At 47.0% G+C, this 27,622-nt stretch overlaps 1 protein-coding gene and 1 long non-coding RNA gene across 5 annotated transcripts; one reads left to right on the top strand and one right to left on the bottom strand.

Annotated features, from left to right (window-relative positions):
* Positions 1 to 190: 190 nt before the first annotated feature.
* Positions 191 to 27,622, top strand: LOC127929693 (mitoferrin-2-like). Its single transcript, XM_052517830.1, has 5 exons — positions 191 to 639; positions 15,832 to 16,060; positions 16,819 to 16,875; positions 27,042 to 27,393; positions 27,439 to 27,622. The coding sequence occupies exons 1-5, from the start codon at positions 295 to 297 to the stop codon at positions 27,620 to 27,622; spliced, it is 1,167 nt and encodes a 388-aa protein (XP_052373790.1). The 5' UTR covers positions 191 to 294.
* LOC127929688 (uncharacterized) lies at positions 26,160 to 26,960 on the bottom strand. 4 transcript variants are annotated; one of them, XR_008135786.1, is made up of 4 exons: positions 26,887 to 26,960; positions 26,644 to 26,842; positions 26,244 to 26,565; positions 26,160 to 26,193 (listed from the first exon to the last, which is right to left on the bottom strand). It is a non-coding gene; the product is annotated as an uncharacterized LOC127929688 (long non-coding RNA). The 4 variants fall into 4 exon arrangements; XR_008135783.1 differs by having other exon boundaries at positions 26,166 to 26,443; positions 26,522 to 26,842; XR_008135782.1 differs by having other exon boundaries at positions 26,166 to 26,565.

Below are 27,622 nucleotides of genomic sequence, written 5' to 3'. Positions count from 1 at the left end.
AATAATTACACTGCAAATCAGCCAATCGCTGGGATTCATTCCATATTTCATAATGTTTGACCGGTGAAATACACAATCATGTAACCGTTTCCGGCGTGACTCACTGACAAGCCCTCTCCAGTCCGCCAAGTGCATTATTCCCCTTGCCGACTTTAGCCTCCCCTTGAGCCAGTGTCGGTCTGGTGGGGCCGTTATCGGCTGGAGCTATCCTCGACAACCCTCAAGAGATTGGCGGCGAAAGTGTCGAAAGCGAGGAATAATCGCGCAGCTTGGACTGTATTATATCGTATCTGCATGGAAGCGAATGGTTTCGTGTCCAGGCGGGTGGACACACCAAGCGTCGATGCCGGGGTTGCTGCTGGAGCTGCAGGGGCAGACATTCGATGGCTCGGCGGGAGGATTTTGGACGCTACGGAGGGGTTTGTTGGTGGTCTGTCACCGCCACGGATAACAGCGGAACCGGACTTTACTGCGGTGTTGCAACTCCGAGCAGCCCCGGAGCCCACGGTGGCTGCTACGGAGACCGAAATAGACTACGAGGGGCTCCCCCAGGGTGTAGCCACCAGTACACACATGTTAGCCGGAGCCGTGGCTGGCATCATGGAACACTGCCTAATGTATCCCATCGACTGTGTGAAGGTAAAAGAACAAAGGTTAAATAAAATAAAAACTAGAAAAAACTAACTAGTCAACATGAATAAATGAGCCTTTAGCCAGGCGCTTGATTGCTATTATGTAGCTAAGCTTGTAGCGTCAGTTACCGGTGTCTGAGGCTAGTTGGCTGTTCACAATTATTCCAGAATGGAAAGAGGGAGGAATAGTTAGCTAACTAATTGTGTAGATACAGCACGTCTGCACACAAGTGTTGCTAAAATAACACATATACACATTCCCCGGTGACATGTACGTTGTCAGAGGAGCCACCGGCAGTTGTTTAAATTGCCAGCTAAGTTAGTTCGTTAGCTAACGGTGTTATTCAGAATCTCACCGTTGTTGACCTGCATCCCGTGGGTAGGCCCAAGCCTGAGCTCGAGTAGGTTGCTAACTAGCGACGGTGAAAGTGACATGTCGCCAAATAATGATCTAGGCTGCTCGTTTGTTATTTTTTAAATGTAGTTGTACTTTTAAGCCAAGGTTAATCATTTCCCGCGTTAGTTAGCTGACCGACAGGAGAGGAGCCGGCCAGGTTACGTGACACATGTACACTGAGAAGTGTGTAATGAAACGTTAGCTACCTAACCAAGTATCACACAAAGTGCTCTTATGTACCCATGTAGGGCCTAGTTAGTTGTACACACTTGCCTCACACTGTATACATTCCTAGTCTCAACTATAATGCATTGAAGCTTGTCAATCTAACTATATGACACCGGTTTGTTTTGGAGCAGTAACACTAGCTAAAGGCTATAAAGGCACAGTTGTTATGGCTGTTATCAAATCCATATTTGTATCGAGCTAGACTAGATCATTGCATAATCACCACTTTGTTTCATAATCCACAAGGAGAAGGGAAAGTAGTTGGTTAGTCTTGGTTAAAGTGTATGTTGGTCACAAGGCCCTGGATTGGAGATACTCAATAGACTCCTGTCTACTCACTGATGTCAGCTGGGCTGCTGTTGTTGCACATGATTACAAGCTTTTACTTGAGTTATTACCTCTGGAGGGTTCACTGAAACAGAACTGCAGATAAATGTAGCTATTTTATAGAATGGATGCCATTGATTCTCAACTCAACATGGAGTTTTTGGTTCATCCTGTGCTCTATTTGCATAGCTAGGTTGTGTATCTGAACTTTGTCCAGCCACTGACTGATCCAACTAGTTTGAGTTTAAACAGGGTTTGGCACCCATTGGCTGTCCTCACCCCTGATCTCCCACCACCTGGACAGATTAATAGGTTGTAGGGTGAGAATGAGAACCTCAACTGAACACCTATAACCTCTGTTACCTTATAATCCTGCCCCATACGATCATGATACACACATACCCTTTGGTCTAGAATACCTAGTGTTTTCAGAAAGAACATGGAGTAGCCAGCCAGATAGAAAAAGTAGCAAGGCGGGCTCCCTCTCAGCTCGGGGTGCTGAGCTTTTTATTTCTGCCTACTTTGGTGGCCTCTAGTACTGTACATTCTAATGCTAGAATGTATTTTCAACCAGCAACTATCATGAAATAACTTAGTTTTTGATGGTGTTAGTTTCATCAGCTGCTGTACAATATGATGTAAAACACAGGGAAACAAAATATTTTGACTGCACTGGCCCTTTAATAAAGAATCCTGTAAGAGTCTGACTTCCACGGGCTTCAAGCTTCCACCCCTGTCCTGTACAACCATGGTACACCCATACATACCCATTGGTCTAGAATACCCCTGTCCTGTACAACCATGGTACACCCATACATACCCATTGGTCTAGAATACCCCTGTCCTGTACAACCATGGTACACCCATACATATCCTTTGGTCTAGAATACCCCTGTCCTGTACAACCATGGTACACCCATACATACCCGTTGGTCTAGAATACCCCTGTCCTGTACAACCATGGTACACCCATACATATCCGTTGGTCTAGAATACCCCTGTCCTGTACAACCATGGTACACCCATACATATCCGTTGGTCTAGAATACCCTGTCCTGTACAACCATGGTACACCCATACATATCCTTTGGTCTAGAATACCCCTGTCCTGTACAACCATGGTACACCCATACATATCCGTTGGTCTAGAATACCCTGTCCTGTACAACCATGGTACACCCATACATATCCTTTGGTCTAGAATACCCTGTCCTGTACAACCATGGTACACCCATACATATCCGTTGGTCTAGAATACCCCTGTCCTGTACAACCATGGTACACCCATACATACCCTTTGGTCTAGAATACCCCTGTCCTGTACAACCATGGTACTACATATCCGTTGGTAGAATACTGTCCTGTACAACCATGGTACACCCATACATATCCTTTGGTCTAGAATACCCTGTCCTGTACAACCATGGTACACCCATACACATATCCGTTGGTCTAGAATTCCTGTAAACCATGGTACACCCATACATACCCTTTGGTCTAGAATACCCCTGTCCTGTACAACCATGGTACTACATATCCGTTGGTCTAGAATACCCTGTCCTGTACAAACATGGTACACCCATACATACCCTTTGGTCTAGAATACCCCTGTTTACAACCATTACACCCATACATACCCTTTGGTGAATTGTCTGTACAACCATGGTTACATACCCATTGGTCTAGAATACTGTCCTGTACAACCATGGTACACCCATACATACCCATTGGTCTAGAATACCCCTGTACAACCATGGTACACATACATACCCTTTGGTCTAGAATACCCCTGTCCTGTAAAATGGTACACCCATTATTGAGAATACCCCTGCCTGTACAACCATGGTACACCCATACATACCCGTTGGTCTAGAATAACAACCATGGTACATACATATCCGTTGGTCTAGAGTCCTGTACAACCATGGTACACCCATACATACCCATTGGTCTAGAATACCCCTGTCCTGTACAACCATGGTCACCCATACATACCCATTGGTCTAGAATGTTACAACCATGGTACACCCATACATATTTGGTCTAGAATACCCCTGTCCTGTACAACCATGGTACACCCATACATACCCATTGGTCTAGAATACCCCTGTCCTGTACAACCATGGTACACCCATACATATCCGTTGGTCTAGAATACCCCTGTCCTGTACAACCATGGTACACCCATTACCCATTGGTCTAGAATACCCCTGTCCTGTACAACATGGTACACCCATACATATCCGTTGGTCTAGAATACCCTGTCCTGTACAACCATGGTACACCCATACATATCCGTTGGTCTAGAATACCCCTGTCCTGTACAACCATGGTACACCCATACATATCCGTTGGTCTAGAATACCCCTGTCCTGTACAACCATGGTACACCCATACATATCCGTTGGTCTAGAATACCCCTGTCCTGTACAACCATGGTACACCCATACATATCCGTTGGTCTATTTGTCCTGTACAACCATGGTACACCCATACATACCCATTGGTCTAGAATACCCCTGTCCTGTACAACCATGGTACACCCATACATATCCGTTGGTCTAGAATACCCCTGTCCTGTACAACCATGGTACACCCATACATATCCGTTGGTCTAGAATACCCCTGTCCTGTACAACCATGGTTACATACCCATTGGTCTACCCTGTCCTGTACAACCATGGTACATACATACCCATTGGTCTAGAATACCCTGTCCTGTACAACCATGGTACACCCATACATATCCGTTGGTCTAGAATACCCCTGTCCTGTACAACCATGGTACACCCATACATACCCATTGGTCTAGAATATGTCCTGTACAACCATGGTACACCCATACATATCCGTTGGTCTAAATACCCCTGTCCTGTACAACCATGGTACACCCCATACATACCCATTGGTCTAAATATGTCCTGTACAACCATGGTACACCCATACATGCCCTTTGGTCCCATAAAATACCCCTGTCCTGTACAACCATGGTACACCCATACATATCCTTTGGTCTAGAATACCCCTGTCCTGTACAACCATGGTACACCCATACATATCCGTTGGTCTAGAATACCCCTTGGTACACCCATACATATCCGTTGGTCTAGAATACCCCTGTCCTGTACAACCATGGTACACCCATACATATCCGTTGGTCTAGAATACCCCTGTCCTGTCAACCATGGTACACCCATTACCCTTTGGTCTAGAATACCCCTGTCCTGTACAACCATGGTACACCCATACATATCCGTTGGTCTAGCCTGTACAACCATGGTACACCCATAATACCCATTGGTCTAGAATACCCCTTCCTGTACAACCATGGTATTATAGAATTCCAACCATGGTACATACATACCCTTTGGTCTAGAATACCCCACATCCTGTCAACCATTACACCCATACATATCCGTTGGTCTATTGTCCTGTACAGCCATGGTACACCCAGTTGTCTAGAATTGTCCTGTACAACCATTTACACTAGACCCCTGTCCTAAACATGGTACACCCATACATACCCTTTGGTCTAGAATTGTTGTACAACCATGGTACACCCATACATATCCGTTGGTCAGAATACCCCTGTGTGCAGAGATGTTGGTAGCTAGAATCTACCCCTGTCCTGTACAACCATGGTACACCCATACATACCCTTTGGTCTTTGTCCTGTACAACCATGGTACCCCCAACATAAGAATACCCCTGTCCTGTACAACCATGGTACACCCATACATATCCGTTGGTCTAGAATGCCCTGTCCTGTACAACCATGGTACACCCATACATACCCTTTGGTCTAGAATACCCCTGTCCTGTCAACCATGGTACACCCATACATATCCGTTGTCTAGAATACCCCTGTCTGTACAACCATGGTACACCCATACATATCCGGGTCTAGAATACCCTGTCCTGTACAACCATGGTAACCCATACATACCCTTTGGTCTAGAATACCCTGTCCTGTTGGTACACCCATACATACCCTTTGGTCTAGAATACCCCTGTCCTGTACAACCATGGTATACATTGGTACAACCATGGTACACCCATACATACCCTTTGGTCTAGAATACCCCTGTCCTGTACAGCCATGGTACACCCATACATATCCGTTGGTCTAGAATACCCCTGTCCTGTACAACCATGGTACACCCATACATATCCTTTGTTAGAATACCCCTGTCTGTACAACCATGGTACACCCATACATATCCGTTGGTCTAGAATACCCCTGTCCTGTACAACCATGGTACACCCATACATACCCTTTTCTAGAATGACTGTACAACCATGGTACACCCATACATATCCGTTGGTCTAGAATACCCCCTGTCTGTTTAACATACCCGTTGGTCTAGAATACCCTGTCTGTACAACCATGGTACACCCATACATATCCGTTGGTCTAGAATACCCCTGTCCTGTACAACCATGGTACACCCATACATATCCGTTGGTCTAGAATTGTCCTGTTTTACATATCCGTTGGTCTAAGAATACCCTGTCCTGTACAACCATGGTACACCCATACATACCCGTTGGTCTAGAATGGTACAACCATACCATACATATCCGTTGGTCTAGAATACCCCTGTCACTGTGTGGTACACCCATACATATCCGTTGGTCTAGGTTATTGTCCAACCATGGTACCCCATACATACCCATTGGTCTAGAATACCCTGTCCTGTACAACCATGGTACACCCATACATACCCATTGGTCTAGAATACCCCTGTCCTGTACAACCATGTACACCCATACATATCCTTGGTCTAGAATACCCCTGTCCTGTACAACCAACATACATCCATTGGTCTAGAATACCCTGTCCTGTACAACCATGGTACACCCATACATACCCATTGGTCTAGAATGCCCCTGTCCCCTGGTACACCCATACATATCCGTTGGTCTAGAATACCCCTGTCCTGTACAACCATGGTACAGCCATACATATCCTTTGGTCTAGAATACCCCTGTCCTGTACAACCATGGTACACCATACATATCCTTTGGTCTAGAATACCCCTGTCTAAATACCCCTGTCCTGTACAACCATGGTACACCCATACATATCCTTTGGTCTAGAATACCCCTGTCCTGTACAACCATGGTACACCCATACATACCCTTTGGTCTAGAATACCCCTGTCTGTACAACCATGGTACACCCATACATATCCGTTGGTCTAGAATACCCCTGTCCTGTACAACCATGGTACACCCATACATATCCGTTGGTCTAGAATACCCCTGTCCTGTACAACCATGGTACACCCATACATACCCGTTGGTCTAGAATACCCCTGTCCTGTACAACCATGGTACACCCATACATATCCGTTGGTCTAGAATACCCCTGTCTGTACAACCATGGTACACCCATACATACCCTTTGGTCTAGAATACCCCTGTCCTGTACAACCATGGTACACCCATACATATCCTTTGGTCTAGAATACCCTGGTATGGTACACCCATACATATCCGTTGGTCTAGAATACCCCTGTCTGTACATGGTACACCCATACATACCCTTTGGTTTACCCCTGTCCTGTACAACCATGGTACACCCATACATACCCTTTGGTCTAGAATGCCTGTCCTGTACAACCATGGTACACCCATACATATGCGTTGGTCTAAAACCCCTTTTACAACCATGGTACACCCATACATATCCGTTGGTCTAGAATACCCTGTCCTGTGGTCTACATACCCTTTGGTCTAAACCCCTGTCCTGTACAACCATGGTACACCCCATACATACCCTTTGGTCTAGAATACCCCTGTCCTGTACACCATGGTACACCCATACATATCCGTTGGTCTAGAATACCCTGTCCTGTACAACCATGGTACACCCATACAGTTGGTCTAGAATACCCCCTGTCCTGTACAACCATGGTACACCCATACATACCCTTTGGTCTAGAATACCCCTTCCTGTACAACCATGGTACACCCATACATATCCGTTGGTCTAGAATACCCCTGTCCTGTACAACCATGGTACACCCATACATATCCGTTGGTCTAGAATACCCTGCCTGTACAACCATGGTACCCCATACATATCCGTTTCTAGAATACCCACCCATACATACCCTTTGTCTAGAATACCCTGTACCCATGGTACACCCATACATATCCGTTGGTCTATTGGTACACCCATACATATCCGTTGGTCTAGAATACCCCTGTCCTGTACAACCATGGTACACCCATACATACCCTTTGGTCTAGAATACCCCTGTCCTGTACAACCATGGTACACCCATACATATCCGTTGGTCTAGAATACCCCTGTCCTGTACAACCATGGTACACCCATACATACCCTTTGGTCTAGAATACCCCTGTCCTGTACAACCATGGTACACCCATACATATCCGTTGGTCTAGAATACCCCTGTCCTGTACAACCATGGTACACCCATACATACCCTTTGGTCTAGAATACCCCTGTCCTGTACAACCATGGTACACCCATACATATCCGTTGGTCTAGAATACCCCTGTCCTGTACAACCATGGTACACCCATACATATCCGTTGGTCTAGAATACCCCTGTCCTGTACAACCATGGTACACCCATACATATCCTTTGGTCTAGAATACCCTGTCCTGTACAACCATGGTACACCCATACATATCCTTTGGTCTAGAATACCCTGTCCTGTACAACCATGGTACACCCATACATACCCATTGGTCTAGAATACCCCTGTCCTGTACAACCATGGTACACCCATACATATCCGTTGGTCTAGAATACCCCTGTCCTGTACAACCATGGTACACCCATACATACCCATTGGTCTAGAATACCCCTGTCCTGTACAACCATGGTACACCCATACATACCATAGAATACCCCTGTCACTGTACAACCATGGTACACCCATACATATCCGTTGGTCTAGAATACCCCTGTCCTGTACAACCATGGTACACCCATACATATCCGTTGGTCTAGAATACCCCTGTCCTGTACAACCATGGTACACCCATACATACCCTTTGGTCTAGAATACCACTGTCCCATACTACCACTGTATACTGTGATGTCTGCTTTTGGCTCTGGGCAGTCTGCCTTAAATCAGTTATTAATGTCTGAAAGCTTTGGAGCCCTGGCCGACCATAAGGCCTGTCATTTACAGCCTTCAGGAATAATTCATACCCCTTGATTTATTCCACATTTTGTTGTTAGACTGAATTCAAAATTGATTTAATAATTGTATTCTCACCCATTTACACACACTACCCCATATTGACAAAGTAAAACATGTTCTTAGAGATGTTTGCAAATTTATTGAAAATGAAATGCATAAATATCTCATTTACATAAGTATTCACACCACTGAGTCAATAAATGTTAGACTGACATTTGGCTGTAATTACAGCTGTGTGTCTTTCTGGGTAAGTCTCTAAGAGTATCATTTATTAACTTCTCCAGCTCAGTCAAATTAGTTGTTTATCTTCGCTAGATAGCCATTTTCAAGACTTGCCATAGATTTTCAAGATGATTTTTAAGTCAAAACTAACTCGGCCACTCAGGAACATTCTTTATCATCTTGGTAAGCAACTCCAGTGTATATTTGGCCTTGTGTTTTAGGTTATTGTCCTCCTGAAAGGTGAATTGGTCTCTCAGCAGACTGAATCGGGTTTTCCAATAGGTTATTGCTTGTGCTTAGCTCTATTCAGCTTTAGCTTTATCCCCCAAAAAACTCCCTGATCCTTGCCGATGACAAGCATACCCATAACATGATGTAGCCACCACCATGCTTGACAATAATCAGTGAGGGATGTGTTGTGATGGATTTGCCCCAAACTTAACACTTTATATTATGGACATACAGTTAATTTCATTGCCACATTTTTTTTGGCGTTTTGCTTTAGTGCCGTATTGCTAACAGGATGCATATTTTGGATTATTTTTAATTCTGTACAGGCATCCTTCTTTTCGCTCTGTCATTTCGGTTAGTATTGTGGAGTAACTACAAGTTTGTTGATCCATCTTCAGTTTTCTCCCATCACAGCCGTTAAACTCTGCACCTGTTTTAAAGTCACCGTTGGCCTCATGGTGAAATCCCTGAGCGGTTTCCTTTGTCTCCGGCAACTGAGAAGGAAGTGTCTTTGTAGTGACTGGGTCTACTGATACATCATCAAAGTGTAATTAATAACTTCACCAGAGGCTCAAAGGGATATTCAATGTCTGCTTCTTTTTACCCATCGACCAATAGGGGCCCTTCTTTGCGAGGCATTGGAAAACCTCCTTGTCTTTGTAGTTAAATCAGTGTTTGAAATTCACTGCTTGACTGAGGACCTTACACCTACCTGTATGTGTGGGGTACAGAGATGAGGTAGTCTTTCATAAATCATGTTAAACACTATTATGCACATTGTTTAAGTCCATGTAACTTTATTATGTGACTGAAGCACAGTTTTACTCCTTAATGTGTTGTGGCTTGTCATAACAAAGGGTTGAATACTTATTCACTGACATTTCAGCATTTTGTTTTTTAATAATTTGTCAACTTTTCAAAAATATTTCCACTTTTTACATTATGGGATATTGTGTGTGTGTGTCGGCCAGTGACACAACATCTACATTTGAATCCATTTTAAGTTGAAGATGTAGTACAACAAAATGTGTGAAAAGTCCAGGGTGTGAATACTGTCTGAAGGCAAGGTACTGTATTTTCACTGTCCTGACCTTTTCAGGATCAATCTTGACTGTTGCACACTTTCCTGTCACTCATTTTACTAGGGACATGTCTCAAGTCATTGGGTTGCTGTAAGGCTGATACTGGTGTTCATGGGCTAGTTAGAGACCACTACTTCTTCATTTGATCTGGTTGATTTCCCAGCCCGGAGTCCTGCCTTGTTGAAACGGTGCTCTGACAGACGTCACTCGTGGTTAAATAAAGGAATTTGCGTTGGCGCTCCTTCCTTCTCATCTCTTGCTGTTTCCTCCATAGATTTTCAAAATACCCATTTCCTCATTGCTGCTGGGACCTTTTTACAAGGTGTGTCACTGTCTCTCTGTGTCTCAAATGGCAGCGTATTCCATTTGTAGTGCCATAAGACTCTGGTCAAAAGTAGTGCACTATTCAGGGTACAGGGTGCTGCAACACTGGCCTGTGGGTGCCGTTTAGGACACACTCACCCTGTTCTGAGCTGAGGAGCCGTTTCTCTTCACTGCCCGCCCCTTTTGAATACGACCCAGGACTTCTAAAGGACCTTTAGCTAGAAGACAGGTCTGCCGCTTATCTAGCTTGGCACTGTACCAGTTGGCCCGTGGGTGCCGTAACGCCCGGCCCGTGGGTGCATACATACGCCGCCCGTGGGTGCCGTAACGCCCGCCCGTGGGTGCCGTAACGCCGGCCGGCCCGTGGGTGCCGTGCGCCCTGCCGGCCCGTGGGTGCCGTAACGCCGGTTGACCTGAGCCTGGCATCATCAGTGTAGTTGCATGATTTCCAGTTAGGCCCATTCAGCTACAGTACAGAAACTATTTCAGAAAGCTGCCAATAGAGATTTACTGCAATGCACAGCCAGTATGAGGCATGATCACACTAGACCTTTAAGGGATTAACAATAAGAATCATTCTTGGTATGAATTAATGGACGACGCTAGTAGCTTCTAAATGTGGTATTGGATCTGATGAGACTGTTTATATTGAGGTCACTGTGACAGCGAAGAGGAATGGCAGTTGCCAGCCCTGAGGATCAAAGCCCCCAAAACCCATGAGGACAAGTGTTATAGCAGCCATGAGGACGAGTGTTATTACAGCCATGAGGACAAGTGTTATAGCAGCCATGAGGACGAGTGTTATAACAGCCATGAGGACGAGTGTTATTACAGCCATGAGAACGAGTGTTATTACAGCCATGAGACGAGTGTTGTAACAGCCATGAGGACGAGTGTTATAACAGCCATGAGGACGAGTGTTATAACAGCCATGAGGACGAGTGTTATAACAGCCATGAGGACGAGTGTTATTACAGCCATGAGGACGAGTGTTATTACAGCCATGAGGGCGAGTGTTATAAGCCATGAGGGCGAGTGTTATAACAGCCATGAGGACGAGTGTTATTACAGCCATGAGGACGAGTGTTATTACAGCCATGAGGACGAGTGTTATTACAGCCATGAGGACGAGTGTTATAACAGCCATGAGGACGAGTGTTATAACAGCCATGAGGGCGAGTGTTATTACAGCCATGAGAACGAGTGTTATTACAGCCATGAAGGCGAGTGTTTTAACAGCCATGAGGACGAGTGTTATTACAGCCATGAGGGCGAGTGTTATAACAGCCATGAGGACGAGTGTTATTACAGCCATGAGGACGAGTGTTATTACAGCCATGAGGGAGTGTTTATTACAGCCATGAGGACCAGTGTTATTACAGCCATGAGGACGAGTGTTATTGCAGCCATGAGGACGAGTGTTATTACAGCCGTGAGGATGCGAGTGTTTATTACAGCCATGAGGACGAGTGTTATAGCAGCCATGAGGACGAGTGTTATTACAGCCGTGAGGACGAGTGTTATTACAGCCATGAGGACGAGTGTTATTACAGCCATGAAGACGAGGTGTTATAACAGCCGTGAGGACGAGTGTTATTACAGCCGTGAGGACGAGTGTTATTACAGCCGTGAGGACGAGTTTAGTGTTATTACAGCCGTGAGGACGAGTGTTATAACAGCCGTGAGGACGAGTGTTATAACAGCCGTGAGGACGAGTGTAATTTATAACAGCCGTGAGGACGAGTGTTATTACAGCCGTGAGGACGAGTGTTATTACAGCCGTGAGGACGAGTGTTATTACAGCCGTGAGGACGAGTGTTATTACAGCCGTGAGGACGAGTGTTATTACAGCCGTGAGGACGAGTGTTATTACAGCCGTGAGGACGAGTGTTATTACAGCCGTGAGGACGAGTGTTATTACAGCCGTGAGGGGCGAGTGTTATTACAGCCGTGAGGACGAGTGTTATTACAGCCGTGAGGACGAGTGTTATTACAGCCGTGAGGACGAGTGTTATTACAGCCGTGAGGACGAGTGTTATTACAGCCGTGAGGACGAGTGTTATTACAGCCGTGAGGACGAGTGTTATTACAGCCGTGAGGGAGTGTTATTACAGCCGTGAGGACGAGTGTTATTACAGCCGTGAGGACGAGTGTTATTACAGCCGTGAGGACGAGTGTTATTACAGCCGTGAGGACGAGTGTTATTACAGCCGTGAGGACGAGTGTTATTACAGCCGTGAGGACGAGTGTTAATGACAGCCGTGAGGACGGTGTTATTACAGCCGTGAGGACGAGTGTTATTACAGCCGTGAGGACCAGTGTTATTACAGCCGTGAGGGCCAGTGTTATTACAGCCCGTGAGGACGAGTGTTATTACAGCCGTGAGGACGAGTGTTATTATGCCGTGAGGACGAGTGTTATTACAGCCGTGAGGACGGTGTTATTACAGCCGTGAGGACGAGTGTTATAACAGCCGTAGGACGCAGTGTTATTACAGCCGTGAGGACGAGTGTTATTACAGCCGTGAGGGCGAGTGTTATTACAGCCGTGAGGACGAGTGTTATAACAGCCGTGAGGACGAGTGTTATAACAGCCGTGAGGGCGAGTGTTATTACAGCCGTGAGGACGAGTGTTATAACAGCCATGAGGGTACGAGGGTTATGCAGCCATGGGACGGTGTTATTGCAGCCATGAGGACGAGTGTTATAGCAGCCATGAGCGCTTGAGTTGGTATAAACCAACATGGAAGTGTCAATGGCAGCCACAGCAACCATGACTTTCCTCACAAGACAAGGCCAAACACTGTTTTTATGTGCATCCCAAATGACACCATATTCCTTCTATAGTGCTCTACTTGACCAAGGCCCTTACAGTAGGTCTCCAGTCAGAGGCACTGAAATATAGGCTATGCAACAGGGTGACATTTGGGATACAAGGTTTCTCACACAGGAGAGAAGACCAGTAATATGTTGAGCTGGTTTCCCCGTCCTGTCTGTACTCTGTTGCTGCAGGGGCTGTGGCCTGACTGGACTGCACATCTAGGGCTTCTCAATATAGTGGAGAGACGAGGGGGACCGGAGAGACGGAGGGGGACCGGAGAGACGAGGGGGACCGGAGAGACGAGGGGGACCGGAGAGACTAGGGGGGACCGGAGAGACGAGGGGGGAAGAGAGACGAGGGGGGACCAGAGAGACGGGAGGGGCGGGGGGGAAGAGAGACGAGGGGGACCAGAGAGACGAGGGCGGGAAAGAGAGACGAGGGGGAACGGGACCAAGAGAGACGAGGGGGACCAGAGAGACGAGGGGGGGGAAAGAGAGACGAGGGGGACCAGAGAGACGGGGCGGGAAAGAGAGACGAGGGGGACCGGAGAGACGAGGGGGACCGGAGAGAGACGAGGGGACCGGAGAGACGAGGGGACCGGAAGAGAGACTAGGGGGAAAGAGAGACGAGGGAGGACCAGAGAGACAAGGGGGACCGGAGAGACGAGGGGGACCGGAGAGACGAGGGGGACCGGAGAGACTAGGGGGAAAGGAGAGACGAGGGGGGAAAGAGAGAGACGGGGGACCGGAGAGACGAGGGGACCGGAGAGACGAGGGGGACCGGAGAGACTAGGGGGACCGGAGAGACGAGGGGGAAAGAGAGACGAGGGGGACCAGAGAGACGAGGGCGGGAAAGAGAATCAGGGGGACCAGAGAGACGGGGGGCTTTCCTAGGGGATTCAGCCCTGTTAAGTTAACCCCTATCCTTTCATTTCCCCTGAAGCTGGACTCTCAGGTGTCTGTCTATACCCTGGTAGTGTTAAGTCTGGTTACATGAACGTTATGCTACCGGGTGTGTTCTGATGTTTACATTTCCTGAAGAGGAGTGGGTGATGAACTTCTACAGGGCGTAGATGCCGCCGCATGTGAAACGAACAGGGCAGTAAAATGGAAATAAATATGGTAGTACTTGTGATTTGTGTAGAGATGGTGTTGACTGTTAGCTCAGTGTTTCTAGTAACATGGGTTGGAGTGGGATGCCAAGGACAGACTGGTGTGGAGGTCTATCTAACACTGTTGTATTGGTTCTGAGAATTGGTGAGGTGCAGAAATGGCCTTTAAAAAGGCCTGTGCGATCTGTCGCTGCAAAATAAAACACTTACCACTTTAGAAACAATGAAAGTTGGGGCAGTCTTTTAGAGCCTTGTGTAAAAATATATATATATATATACATGACAACAAAACACTGTTCCTCCACATTCATTCTGACTTTCCGTTTCCCAGAAGTGTGTGTAGTCATGAGTGGGATTTTCCATCCCTGCCCTCCAGAAGTCATTTCCCCAACCTTCCATCTTGGTGTCCTCTGTGATTGGATAAAGGAGGCTATTCTACTGTTGATGCAATCTCAGAAGTTTGGTTATTGCTCCATCCTTCCCATACAGAGCATTATTCTGTTGTGACACAGTGACTGGTGCCCTGTTGACAGAGGAAGGGTGGAACCCAGTAGCCTCAGGCCTGGTTATTATGTCTTGGCATTGTGATGCATCTACCTACCTAACTGACTTTGAGCCAGTAAACAGGAACATACTGTTAGGCTATACAGAGAAATGTCTAGTGTATTGGACCTGGTGAACTGCACTGTGACTGCTCTGTTACCTTTCACTTGACCCACTAATTAGCTGAACTTTGAAATAGTTGATTGACCATGCATTGATGCCCTTCCCTCTCGTTTCTCCCGCCCCCTCCCTCTCCTCCCCTCTTTTATCCCCCTTTCTTGTCTTTCTCTTCTCTCTCTCTCTCTCTCTCTGTCTCTGTGTCTCTGTCTCTGTCTCTCTCTCTCTCTCTCTGTCTCTGTCTCTCTCTGTGTCTCTCTCTCTCTCTGTCTCTCTCTGTGTCTCTGTGTCTCTCTCTCTCTGTCTCTCTCTTTCTCTCTCTCTCTGTGTCTCTGTCTCTCTCTCTTTCTGTCTCTCTGTGTCTCTGTCTCTGTGTCTCTTTCTCTCTCTCTCTCTCTTCTCTCTCTCTCTCTTTCTCTCTCTCTCTCTCTCTCTCTCTCTTTCTCTCTTTCTCTCTCTCTCTCTCTCTCTTTCTCTCTCTCTTTCTCTCTTTCTCTCTCTCTTTCTCTCTCTCTTTCTCTCTCTCTCTCTCTCTTTCTCTCTCTCTTTCTCTCTCTCTCTTTCTCTCTCTCTTTCTCTCTGTCTCTGTGTCTCTCTTTCTCTCTCCAGACGCGGATGCAGAGCCTGCAGCCCGAGCCGGGGGCGCGTTACCGTAACGTGATGGACGCGCTACGTCAGATCGTGCGTACCGAGGGGGTGTGGCGACCTGTGAGGGGGCTGAACGTCATGGCGATAGGGGCGGGGCCAGCCCATGCTCTGTACTTTGCCTGTTATGAGAAACTCAAGTTCTCACTCAGCAACGTGGTCCACCCGGGAGCTAATAGCCACTTTGCTAATGGTACGGTGTTACAGCCACACATTCCCTGAGACATTAACATGTGCATACGTATTGTACCTTAGAGGTATTAGCAATGATGCTAATTTGACCAACGGTCACTGAGAGACCGACAGATGAAGGAAAGTTGCGGCATCTACTGCTGTGTTTTGTCTTACTGCAATGGTAACCAACCATCTCTCTACTGCTGTGTTTGTCTTACTGCACTGGTAACCAACCATCTCTCTACTGCTGTGTTTTTGTCTTACTGCACTGGTAACCAACCATCTCTCTACTGCTGTGTTTTTGTCTTACTGCACTGGTAACCAACCATCTCTCTACTGCTGTGTGTGTGTTTGTCTTACTGCACTGGTAACCAACCATCTCTCTACTGCTGTGTGTTTGTCTTACTGCACTGGTAACCAACCATCTCTCTACTGCTGTGTGTTTGTCTTACTGCACTGGTAACCAACCATCTCTCTACTGTTGTGTGTTTGTCTTACTGCACTGGTAACCAACCATCTCTCTACTGCTGTGTGTTTGTCTTACTGCACTGGTAACCAACCATCTCTCTACTGCTGTGTGTTTGTCTTACTGCACTGGTAACCAACCATCTCTCTACTGCTGTGTGTTTGTCTTACTGCACTGGTAACCAACCATCTCTCTACTGTTGTGTGTTTGTCTTACTGCACTGGTAACCAACCATCTCTCTACTGCTGTGTGTTTGTCTTACTGCACTGGTAACCAACCATCTCTCTACCCTCTGCTGTCTCTTTTAACAGGAATGGCAGGCTGCATGGCCACTGTACTCCATGATGCAATCATGAACCCAGCAGAAGGTAAAACTGTGTGTGTAGATTGTGTGCATACTGTGTGTGTGCATACTGTGTGTGTGCATACTGTGTGTGCATACTGTGTGTGTGTGCATACTGTGTGTGTGTGTGCATACTGTGTGTGTGTGTGTGTGCATACTGTGTGTGTGTGCATACTGTGTGTGTGTGCATACTGTGTGTGTGTGCATACTGTGTGTGTGTGTGTGTGTGTGTGTGTGTACTGTGTGCATACTGTGTGTGTGTGCATACTGTGTGTGTGTGTGTGTGCATACTGTGTGTGTGTGCATACTGTGTGTGTGTGCATACTGTGTGTGTGCATACTGTGTGTGTGTGCATACTGTGTGTGTGTGTGCATACTGTGTGTGTGTGTGCATACTGTGTGTGTGTGTGTGCATACTGTGTGTGTGTGTGCATACTGTGTGTGTGTGCATACTGTGTGTGTGTGTATACTGTGTGTGTGTGCATACTGTGTGTGTGTGTGTGTGTGTGCATACTGTGTGTGTGTGCGCGCATACTGTGTGCGTGTGTATACTGTGTGCGTGTGTATACTGTGTGCGTGTGTGTGTGCGCGTGTACTATGTGTATGCGCGTACTGTGTGTGTGTACTGTGTGTGTGTGTATACTGTGCGTGCATACATTGTGTGTGTGTGTGTGCATGTACTTTGTGTGTGCATGTACTTTGTGTTTTGTGCGCGAACTGTGTGTGCGTATTGTGTGTACTTTGTGTGTGTATACTGTGCATGCATACATTGTGTTTGTGTGTGTGGCGCGTACTTTGTGTGTACTTTGTGTGTGTGTACTCTGTGTGTACTGTGTGTGTATGCATGTCTCTTTATTGAGCAGAGCAGCCCAAGCTGAGCCGTTGCTATGGATACGCGGCGTGCAGAGCGAGCTGTGCACATGGAGCGAATGACAGACAGAGGAGCAGTTTATGGATTAACTAACAGTTATTTCTGATTTCGGGCAGGGCCAGGCCGGGCCTTACTTTTGGCAGAAGCCAGCGGGCCTGGGTAGTGGTAGGGCTTGGTCTTAAAATGATTCTTACCCATGCAGGGCTCTAGCCTAGATGATGAGATGATTTTGGACAAAAGAGCATGATTATTTTAAATTGTCACAAACTGCAGCCACATCGATCATCATGTCACCAGAATAATGTCCTTGTGACCTAAATAATGATTGATGGCTAAAAGGCACTGCGCTATTTCTGAACTGTCTTGCTAAACTATTAGAATCCTTGATTCATTTTCAGCCAAGATCTTTGTTATCTTTGAAATGTATTGTAAATGTACATCCGTTGGGTTTTAGACCAGGTCATGGCACTGTCTCTGCTGCATCTCTCCTTGGTGTGGTTAACTATGGCTAAAAGGCACTGTCTCTGCTGCATCTCTCCTTGGTGTGGTTAACTATGGCTAAAAGGCACTGTCTCTGCTGCATCTCTCCTTGGTGTGGTTAACTATGGCTAAAAGGCACTGTCTCTGCTGCATCTCTCCTTGGTGTGGTTAACTATGGCTAAAAGGCACTGTCTCTGCTGCATCTCTCCTTGATGTGGTTAACTATGGCTAAAAGGCACTGTCTCTGCTGCATCTCTCCTTGGTGTGGTTAACTATGGCTAAAAGGCACTGTCTCTGCTGCATCTCTCCTTGATGTGGTTAACTATGGCTAAAAGGCACTGTCTCTGCTGCATCTCTCCTTGGTGTGGTTAACTATGGCTAAAAGGCACTGTCTCTGCTGCATCTCTCCTTGGTGTGGTTAACTATGGCTAAAAGGCACTGTCTCTGCTGCATCTCTCCTTGATGTGGTTAACTATGGCTAAAAGGCACTGTCTCTGCTGCATCTCTCCTTGATGTGGTTAACTATGGCTAAAAGGCACTGTCTCTGCTGCATCTCTCCTTGGTGTGGTTAACTATGGCTAAAAGGCACTGTCTCTGCTGCATCTCTCCTTGGTGTGGTTAACTATGGCTAAAAGGCACTGTCTCTGCTGCATCTCTCCTTGGTGTGGTTAACTATGGCTAAAAGGCACTGTCTCTGCTGCATCTCTCCTTGATGTGGTTAACTATGGCTAAAAGGCACTGTCTCTGCTGCATCTCTCCTTGGTGTGGTTAACTATGGCTAAAAGGCACTGTCTCTGCTGCATCTCTCCTTGGTGTGGTTAACTATGGCTAAAAGGCACTGTCTCTGCTGCATCTCTCCTTGGTGTGGTTAACTATGGCTAAAAGGCACTGTCTCTGCTGCATCTCTCCTTGGTGTGGTTAACTATGGCTAAAAGGCACTGTCTCTGCTGCATCTCTCCTTGGTGTGGTTAACTATGGCTAAAAGGCACTGTCTCTGCTGCATCTCTCCTTGGTGTGGTTAACTATGGCTAAAAGGCACTGTCTCTGCTGCATCTCTCCTTGGTGTGGTTAACTATGGCTAAAAGGCACTGTCTCTGCTGCATCTCTCCTTGGTGTGGTTAACTATGGCTAAAAGGCACTGTCTCTGCTGCATCTCTCCTTGGTGTGGTTAACTATGGCTAAAAGGCACTGTCTCTGCTGCATCTCTCCTTGGTGTGGTTAACTATGGCTAAAAGGCACTGTCTCTGCTGCATCTCTCCTTGGTGTGGTTAACTATGGCTAAAAGGCACTGTCTCTGCTGCATCTCTCCTTGGTGTGGTTAACTATGGCTAAAAGGCACTGTCTCTGCTGCATCTCTCCTTGGTGTGGTTAACTATGGCTAAAAGGCACTGTCTCTGCTGCATCTCTCCTTGGTGTGGTTAACTATGGCTAAAAGGCACTGTCTCTGCTGCATCTCTCCTTGATGTGGTTAACTATGGCTAAAAGGCACTGTCTCTGCTGCATCTCTCCTTGATGTGGTTAACTATGGCTAAAAGGCACTGTCTCTGCTGCATCTCTCCTTGATGTGGTTAACTATGGCTAAAAGGCACTGTCTCTGCTGCATCTCTCCTTGATGTGGTTAACTATGGCTAAAGGCACTGTCTCTGCTGCATCTCTCCTTGGTGTGGTTAACTATGGCTAAAAGGCACTGTCTCTGCTGCATCTCTCCTTGGTGTGGTTAACTATGGCTAAAAGGCACTGTCTCTGCTGCATCTCTCCTTGGTGTGGTTAACTATGGCTAAAGGCACTGTCTCTGCTGCATCTCTCCTTGATGTGGTTAACTATGGCTAAAAGGCACTGTCTCTGCTGCATCTCTCCTTGATGTGGTTAACTATGGCTAAAAGGCACTGTCTCTGCTGCATCTCTCCTTGATGTGGTTAACTATGGCTAAAAGGCACTGTCTCTGCTGCATCTCTCCTTGATGTGGTTAACTATGGCTAAAAGGCACTGTCTCTGCTGCATCTCTCCTTGGTGTGGTTAACTATGGCTAAAAGGCACTGTCTCTGCTGCATCTCTCCTTGGTGTGGTTAACTATGGCTAAAAGGCACTGTCTCTGCTGCATCTCTCCTTGATGTGGTTAACTATGGCTAAAAGGCACTGTCTCTGCTGCATCTCTCCTTGATGTGGTTAACTATGGCTAAAAGGCACTGTCTCTGCTGCATCTCTCCTTGGTGTGGTTAACTATGGCTAAAAGGCACTGTCTCTGCTGCATCTCTCCTTGGTGTGGTTAACTATGGCTAAAAGGCACTGTCTCTGCTGCATCTCTCCCTTATGTGGTTAACTATGGCTAAAAGGCACTGTCTCTGCTGCATCTCTCCTTGGTGTGGTTAACTATGGCTAAAGGCACTGTCTCTGCTGCATCTCTCTTGGTGTGGTTAACTATGGCTAAAAGGCACTGTCTCTGCTGCATCTCTCCTTGATGTGGTTAACTATGGCTAAAAGGCACTGTCTCTGCTGCATCTCTCCTTGGTGTGGTTAACTATGGCTAAAAGGCACTGTCTCTGCTGCATCTCTCCTTGGTGTGGTTAACTATGGCTAAAAGGCACTGTCTCTGCTGCATCTCTCCTTGGTGTGGTTAACTATGGCTAAAAGGCACTGTCTCTGCTGCATCTCTCCTTGGTGTGGTTAACTATGGCTAAAAGGCAACATTGTGTTGCCCTCTTCATTGACCTTTCAAAGGCTTCCGATACTGTTGATCATCACTGCCAATTCTGTGTCTTTCCTCAATTGGTCTGGACCAGCCTGCATGTAACTGGTTTAAAAATGACTTCACAGATAGAACTCAATGTGTATCAGGTTTCCTGTATATTACAAAAGGTGTCCCGCAGGGGTGGATTCTGGGTACTGTACTTTGTACTGTTTACATTAACAGTATCGAGGTGACTGTAAAAACATTGTAACCTGCACTTGTATCCTTGGTTGTTAACTATTATTCCCTACGGCACCAGGCATCTGAACTACAGTCTGCCTTCATTGTATAACAGAAACTTTACTGACCTGAAATTAGCATTGAATGCAGGTCAAACTAAGCACATGTTGTTCTCTGGAGCACATGTAAAAATAGCTCTGACTTAAGCATGTATTTTGGATGGCGTCCATATTGATTGTGTCCCTGCTTACAAATATCTGGGCGTCTGGATAGATAGATCTCTGGATAGATAGATCTCTGGATAGATAGATCTCTGGATAGATAGATCTCTGGATAGATAGATCTCTGGATAGATAGATCTCTGGATAGATAGATCTCTGGATAGATAGATCTCTGGATGATGGTTAACTATGGCTAAAGGCACTGTCTCTGCTGCATATCTCTGATGTGGTTAGACTATGGCTAAAATTGATGCATCTGATTGAATTAAAGATAGGCATCTCTGGATAGATAGATCTCCTGGTGTAGATAACTATGGCTAAAGGATCTCTGCTAAATCTCTCCTTAGTTGGTTAGACTATGGCTAGATAGCACTGTAGATAGATCTCTGGATTGATCTCTCTGGTTGAAACTCTGGAGATGTCTCTGGCATCTCTCCTCTGGATAGATAGAACTATGGCTGGACTGTCTAGATAGATCTCTCCTTGGTAGTGATTAACTGGATAGATGAAACTGTCTCAAAAGCATCTTGATAAGTGTGGTTAAAAGCTGGAATAAAATGGTCTCTGCTGCATCTCTCCTTGGTGTGGTTAACTATGCAAACGCACTGTTCTGTTGCATCTCTCCTAGTGGTGTGGTTAGTGCACTATGGCTAAATCACTGTCTCTGCTGCACCTCCTTGGTGCCATGGGTAACATGGCTAGTGCACCGCGGGTCATAGTGTGGTTACTATGGCTAAAAAAATGTGCATCTCTCATAGTGCACTGTGTTTTATGATGGGGGACCATTTCAGTGCTCATCACTGCATTCTGCTGATGTCATGCAGGTTGATACATTGATATGTTTATTCATTCCTGTCCCTTTTACAAAACGTCCCCTGCACCGGTTAACTCTTCACTAAACGTGAGACTGTGTTACCACTGCCTCTCAGGGATGGTTAACTCTGGGAACTACTGTGGTCTCTACACAGTTAGGTAGATCAGCTTTTAGTTCTTTGCACCTCATTTGTGGAGCAATCTTCAAAATGTTGATGAATGTGATGTTCTGGTGCTTCAGAAAGGTAATTCAGAAAGCTGATTTGAGGACCTAATAAATAACGGATGTGATGTTCTGGTGCCTCCTTGATACACACTGTAGATATCTGCAGCCTCAGACTCCTGATACACACTGTAGATATCTGCAGCCTCAGACTCCCTGATACACTGTAGATATCTGCAGCTCAGACTCCTTACACACTGTAGATATCTGCAGCGTCAAAGACTCCTGATACACACTGTAGATATCTGCAGCGTCAGACTCCCTGATACACACTGTAGATATCTGCATCTCCCTGATACACACTGGATATCTATGGCAAAGGCGTCAGACTCTGATACACACTGTAGATATCTGCAGCTATGGCTAGACTCTCCTGATACACACTGTGATATCTGCAGCGTCAGACTCCCTGGCTAACACTGTAGATATCTGCATCAGACTCCTGATACACACTGTAGATATCTGCAGCCTCAGACTCCCTGATACACACTGTAGATATCTGCAGCCTCAGACTCCTGATACTCACTGGTGTGATAACTGCATGGCTAGACTCACTGTCTCTGTAGATATCTGCAGCGTTAGACTCCCTGATACACACTGTGATATCTGCCCTCTTCAGACTCTTTCACTTCCTGATATCACTGTAATATCTGCTTTCCTCAGACTCCCTGATACACACTGTAGATATCTGCAGTTTCAGAAATGATACACACTGTAGATATCTGCAGCGTCAGACTTCCTGATACACAAAATAGCAGCAGTCAATCCCTGATACTGTCTGTTTATATTTAGTATCGACTCCTGTAAAAACATTGTAACCTGCACTTGTACTGCCGGTAATACAGTTTATGCGACATTCTGTTGACCAGGCAGATCTGCACGTACAGACTGCCTTCATTGTATAACAGAAACTGTAGATATCTGCAGCAGACCTGAACAGCACTGGGTAGATATTGAATGCAGGTCAGACTATCAGCACATGTTGTTCTCTGGAGCACATGTAAAAATCCTGATCCATGTGATATTTGGATGCCGTCCATGATTGTGTCACTGGGCAGCGTCTGGAATACATCTCTGTAGATAGATCTCTGGATAGATTAGATCTGGAGCCTAGATAGATCTCTGGATAGATAGCATCAGACTCTGGATACTATAGATCTCTGCAGCCTCAGATCTCTGGATACACACTTTTCAAAGCATATTGATAAGTTGGTAAAAAGCTGATACACACTGTAGATGGTATTCTGTAGAAATAGGTCCTCCTCTGATAAATGTTCAGTTGATTCTATCGCAGCTGTCAGACTCCCTGATACATCATCTGTATGATATCTGCCAAGCCTTCCCTGGTGCACACTGTGGATACTGCAGCTCAGGCCCCTGTGCACACGGGATATCTGCAGCGTCGGACTCATTACACACTGTAGGTCAGTGCAGACTCCCTGGCCACTGTAGATATCTGCAGCGTGGGTCATGGTGTACACACTGTCATATCTGCACCGCGGACTCCCTGAGGTGTGTTTTATGATGCAGCCATTTCAGACTCATCACTGCATTCACACTGATGATATCTGCAGCAGGTTGATCCATTGATATGTGCATTCATTCCTAAAGCCTGTTTATATCCCCCTGCAGCCTCAGACTCTTCACTGATACACATGTAGATATCTGCAGTCTCAGGGATGGTTAACTCTGGGAATCTACTGTGGTCTCTACACAGTGTAGGTAGATCTGCAGCGTTTAGTTCTTTGATACCTCATTTGTGGAGCAATCTTCAAAATGTTGATGAATGTGATGTCTGGTGCAGCGTCAGAAGGTAAGGTATTCAGACTGCTGATTTGAGGACCTAATAAATAACATGTGATGTTCTGGTGCCTCCTCCTGATACACACTGTAGATATCTGCAGCGTCAGACTCCCTGATACACACTGTAGATATCTGCAGCGTCAGACTCCCTGATACACACTGTAGATATCTGCAGCCTCAGACTCCTGATACACACTGTAGATATCTGCAGCGTCAGACTCCCTGATACACACTGTAGATATCTGCAGCGTCAGACTCCCTGATACACACTGTAGATATCTGCAGCTAGACTCCCTGATACACACTGTAGATATCTGCAGCGTCTGACTCCCTGATACACACTGTAGATATCTGCAGCGTCTGACTCCCTGATACACACTGTAGATATCTGCAGCGTCAGACTCCCTGATACACACTGTAGATATCTGCAGCCTCAGACTCCCTGATACACACTGTAGATATCTGCAGCCTCAGACTCCCTGATACACACTGTAGATATCTGCAGCGTCAGACTCCCTGATACACACTGTAGATATCTGCAGCGTCAGACTCCCTGATACACACTGTAGATATCTGCAGCCTCAGACTCCCTGATACACACTGTAGATATCTGCAGCCTCAGACTCCTGATACACACTGTAGATATCTGCAGCGTCAGACTCCCTGATACACACTGTAGATATCTGCAGCGTCAGACTCCCTGATACATTAATAGAACAGTAATCCCTTCTCTGTCTGAATATTTATAGCACAACTCTTTATATACTGCCACAGGACACTAGGGGGAGCTCTGAGACTGGACGGCCATTAGGTGGCCATTAGGAGCAGCACCTGGGTAGAAGTTGCTAGTAGGCACAGATACAGGATCAGCTTACATGAGTCATATCCTATCCTTGACCTTGAGGGCAGGAAAAGTAAAACTGGCCTTAGATCAGTGTTGAGGGTTAGCATCATCTAACTAAAGGGGCATCGGGACACACATCTGTGAGTGTCATTAGTCGACCGGTTTGCAGGTGTGTGTTTACATTCTGCTCCCTCAAGTGTATAGCTCTATAGCATTAACATCCGTTGGCTCTCACACATGTGGCCGTGGTGATTGGTGTTTCCATAGCAACCTGACCGGGACCAGGTGTGCCAGCCAGCTGTGCCATTGGTCCACCGGCTGGGTCACTAGGGACGGATTGGACGCTTTGAACTTTCTGGTGTTCTGAATTCCATAAGCCCCATTTCCTTTTACTTTCCTAAGTAGTGTTTCTTTTAGAGACTGGTTTCATCTCATTCTGATTGGCTGCAATGGGGAATCCCTTGATGGTGTGTGTCCCAACTGTATCCCTCATTGAAAGCCTAATATCTCTGTTTTGACTAGATGTGGTAGTCTTTTCCTTTCAACTATTTTCTTCTCTGTCCTGCCATTACCTGTTTTTTCTTCCTCTCCCTTTTCCTCTAGGCTGACCTTCCTCTAGGCTGACCTTCCTCTCCCTTTTCCTCTAGGCTGACCTTCCTCTAGGCTGACCTTCCTCTAGGCTGACCTTCCTCTAGGCTGACCTTCCTCTAGGCTGACCTTCCTCTCCCTTTTCCTCTAGGCTGACCTTCCTCTCCCTTTTCCTCTAGGCTGACCTTCCTCTCCCTTTTCCTCTAGGCTGACCTTCCTCTCCGCTCCCTTTTCCTCTAGGCTGACCTTCCTCTTCCTCTAGGCTGACCTTCCTCTAGGCTGACCTTCCTCTCCCTTTTCCTCTAGGCTGACCTTCCTCTCCCTTTTCCTCTAGGCTGACCTTCCTCTCCCTTTTCCTCTAGGCTGACCTTCCTCTCCCTTTTCCTCTAGGCTGACCTTCCTCTCCCTTTTCCTCTAGGCTGACCTTCCTCTTCCTCTAGGCTGACCTTCCTCTTCCTCTAGGCTGACCTTCCGCTTCCTCTAGGCTGACCTTCCTCTCCCTTTTCCTCTAGGCTGACCTTCCTCTTCCTCCAGGCTGACCTTCCTCTTTTTCCTCTAGGCTGACCTTCCTCTCCCTTTTCCTCTAGGCTGCCCTTCCTCTCCCTTTTCCTCTAGGCTGACCTTCCTCTTCCTCCAGGCTGACCTTCCTCTCCCTTTTCCTCTAGGCTGCCCTTCCTCTCCCTTTTCCTCTAGGCTGACCTTCCTCTTCCTCCAGGCTGACCTTCCTCTTCCTCCAGGCTGACCTTCCTCTCCCTTTTCCTCTAGGCTGACCTTCCTCTCCCTTTTCCTCCAGGCTGACCTTCCTCTTCCTCCAGGCTGACCTTCCTCTTCCTCCAGGCTGACCTTCCTCTTCCTCCAGGCTGAACTTCCTCTCCCTTTTCCTCTAGGCTGACCTTCCTCTCCCTTTTCCTCCAGGCTGACCTTCCTCTTCCTCCAGGCTGACCTTCCTCTTCCTCCAGGCTGACCTTCCTCTTCCTCCAGGCTGAACTTCCTCTCCCTTTTCCTCTAGGCTGACCTTCCTCTCCCTTTTCCTCCAGGCTGACCTTCCTCTTCCTCCAGGCTGACCTTCCTCTTCCTCCAGGCTGACCTTCCTCTTCCTCCAGGCTGACCTTCCTCTTCCTCCAGGCTGAACTTCCTCTCCCTTTTCCTCTAGGCTGACCTTCCTCTCCGCTCCCTTTTCCTCTGGGCTGACCTTCCTCTTCCTCCAGGCTGACCTTCCTCTTCCTCCAGGCTGAACTTCCTCTCCCTTTTCCTCTGGGCTGACCTTCCTCTTCCTCTGGGCTGACCTTCCTTTTCCTCTGGGCTGACCTTCCTTTTCCTCTGGGCTGACCTTCCTTTTCCTCTGGGCTGACCTTGCTCTGTCTGGTTGTGTATTTTAAAAGCTCCAGTGTGTTTTCAACATCTGTTATTTTTCTTTCTAAACCGTCTCTCTCCCCTCCAGTGGTGAAGCAGCGTATGCAGATGTACAACTCCCCGTACCGCGGCGTGTCTGACTGCGTGGGCTCCATCTGGAGGCGTGAGGGCCCCGGGGCCTTCTACCGCTCCTACACCACCCAGCTGACCATGAACGTCCCCTTCCAGGCTCTTCACTTCATGACCTACGAGTACCTCCAGGAGCTGCTCAACCCCCACAGACAGTACAACCCCTCCTCTCACGTCATCTCTGGGGCGCTTGCCGGGGCCATTGCTGCCGCCGCCACCACCCCGCTTGATGTCTGTAAGACCCTCCTCAACACCCAGGAGGCCCTAGCGGTCCATGCTGAGGTCCCAGGAGCACTGGGGTTGGAGCGAGTGTAGGGACGGCGTCTGCCACTGGGGGCGCCACATCTCGGGGTTAGGGGAGGCGTTCCGGACTGTGTACAGGATGGGGGTGGGGCGGCGTTCTTTAAGGGCGTCCAGGCCAGGATCATCTATCAGATGCCCTCCACCGCCATCAGCTGGTCCGTCTACGAGTTCTTCAAATACATCATCACCAAGCGCCAGTACGAGAGAAGGCTGCACCACCGAGACGGAGAGAAGTAG

This window comes from Oncorhynchus keta, unplaced genomic scaffold, assembly GCF_023373465.1.
Source record: "Oncorhynchus keta strain PuntledgeMale-10-30-2019 unplaced genomic scaffold, Oket_V2 Un_scaffold_984_pilon_pilon, whole genome shotgun sequence".
NCBI lineage: Eukaryota > Metazoa > Chordata > Actinopteri > Salmoniformes > Salmonidae > Oncorhynchus > Oncorhynchus keta.
Note: the sequence above shows the minus strand (reverse complement) of the source record. Positions and strands in the feature narration are given on the sequence as shown.

What these genes read in the sequence shown, in the direction of transcription:
- LOC127929693 (XM_052517830.1), top strand. Translation starts at nt 295, where the DNA reads ATGGAAGCGAATGGTTTCGTGTCCAGGCGGGTGGACACACCAAGCGTC. An exon ending in ATCCCATCGACTGTGTGAAG is followed by an intron (nt 640 to 15,831) that starts GTAAAAGAACAA and finishes TTCTCTCTCCAG; the next exon opens with ACGCGGATGCAGAGCCTGCA. An exon ending in AATCATGAACCCAGCAGAAG is followed by an intron (nt 16,876 to 27,041) that starts GTAAAACTGTGT and finishes TCTCCCCTCCAG; the next exon opens with TGGTGAAGCAGCGTATGCAG.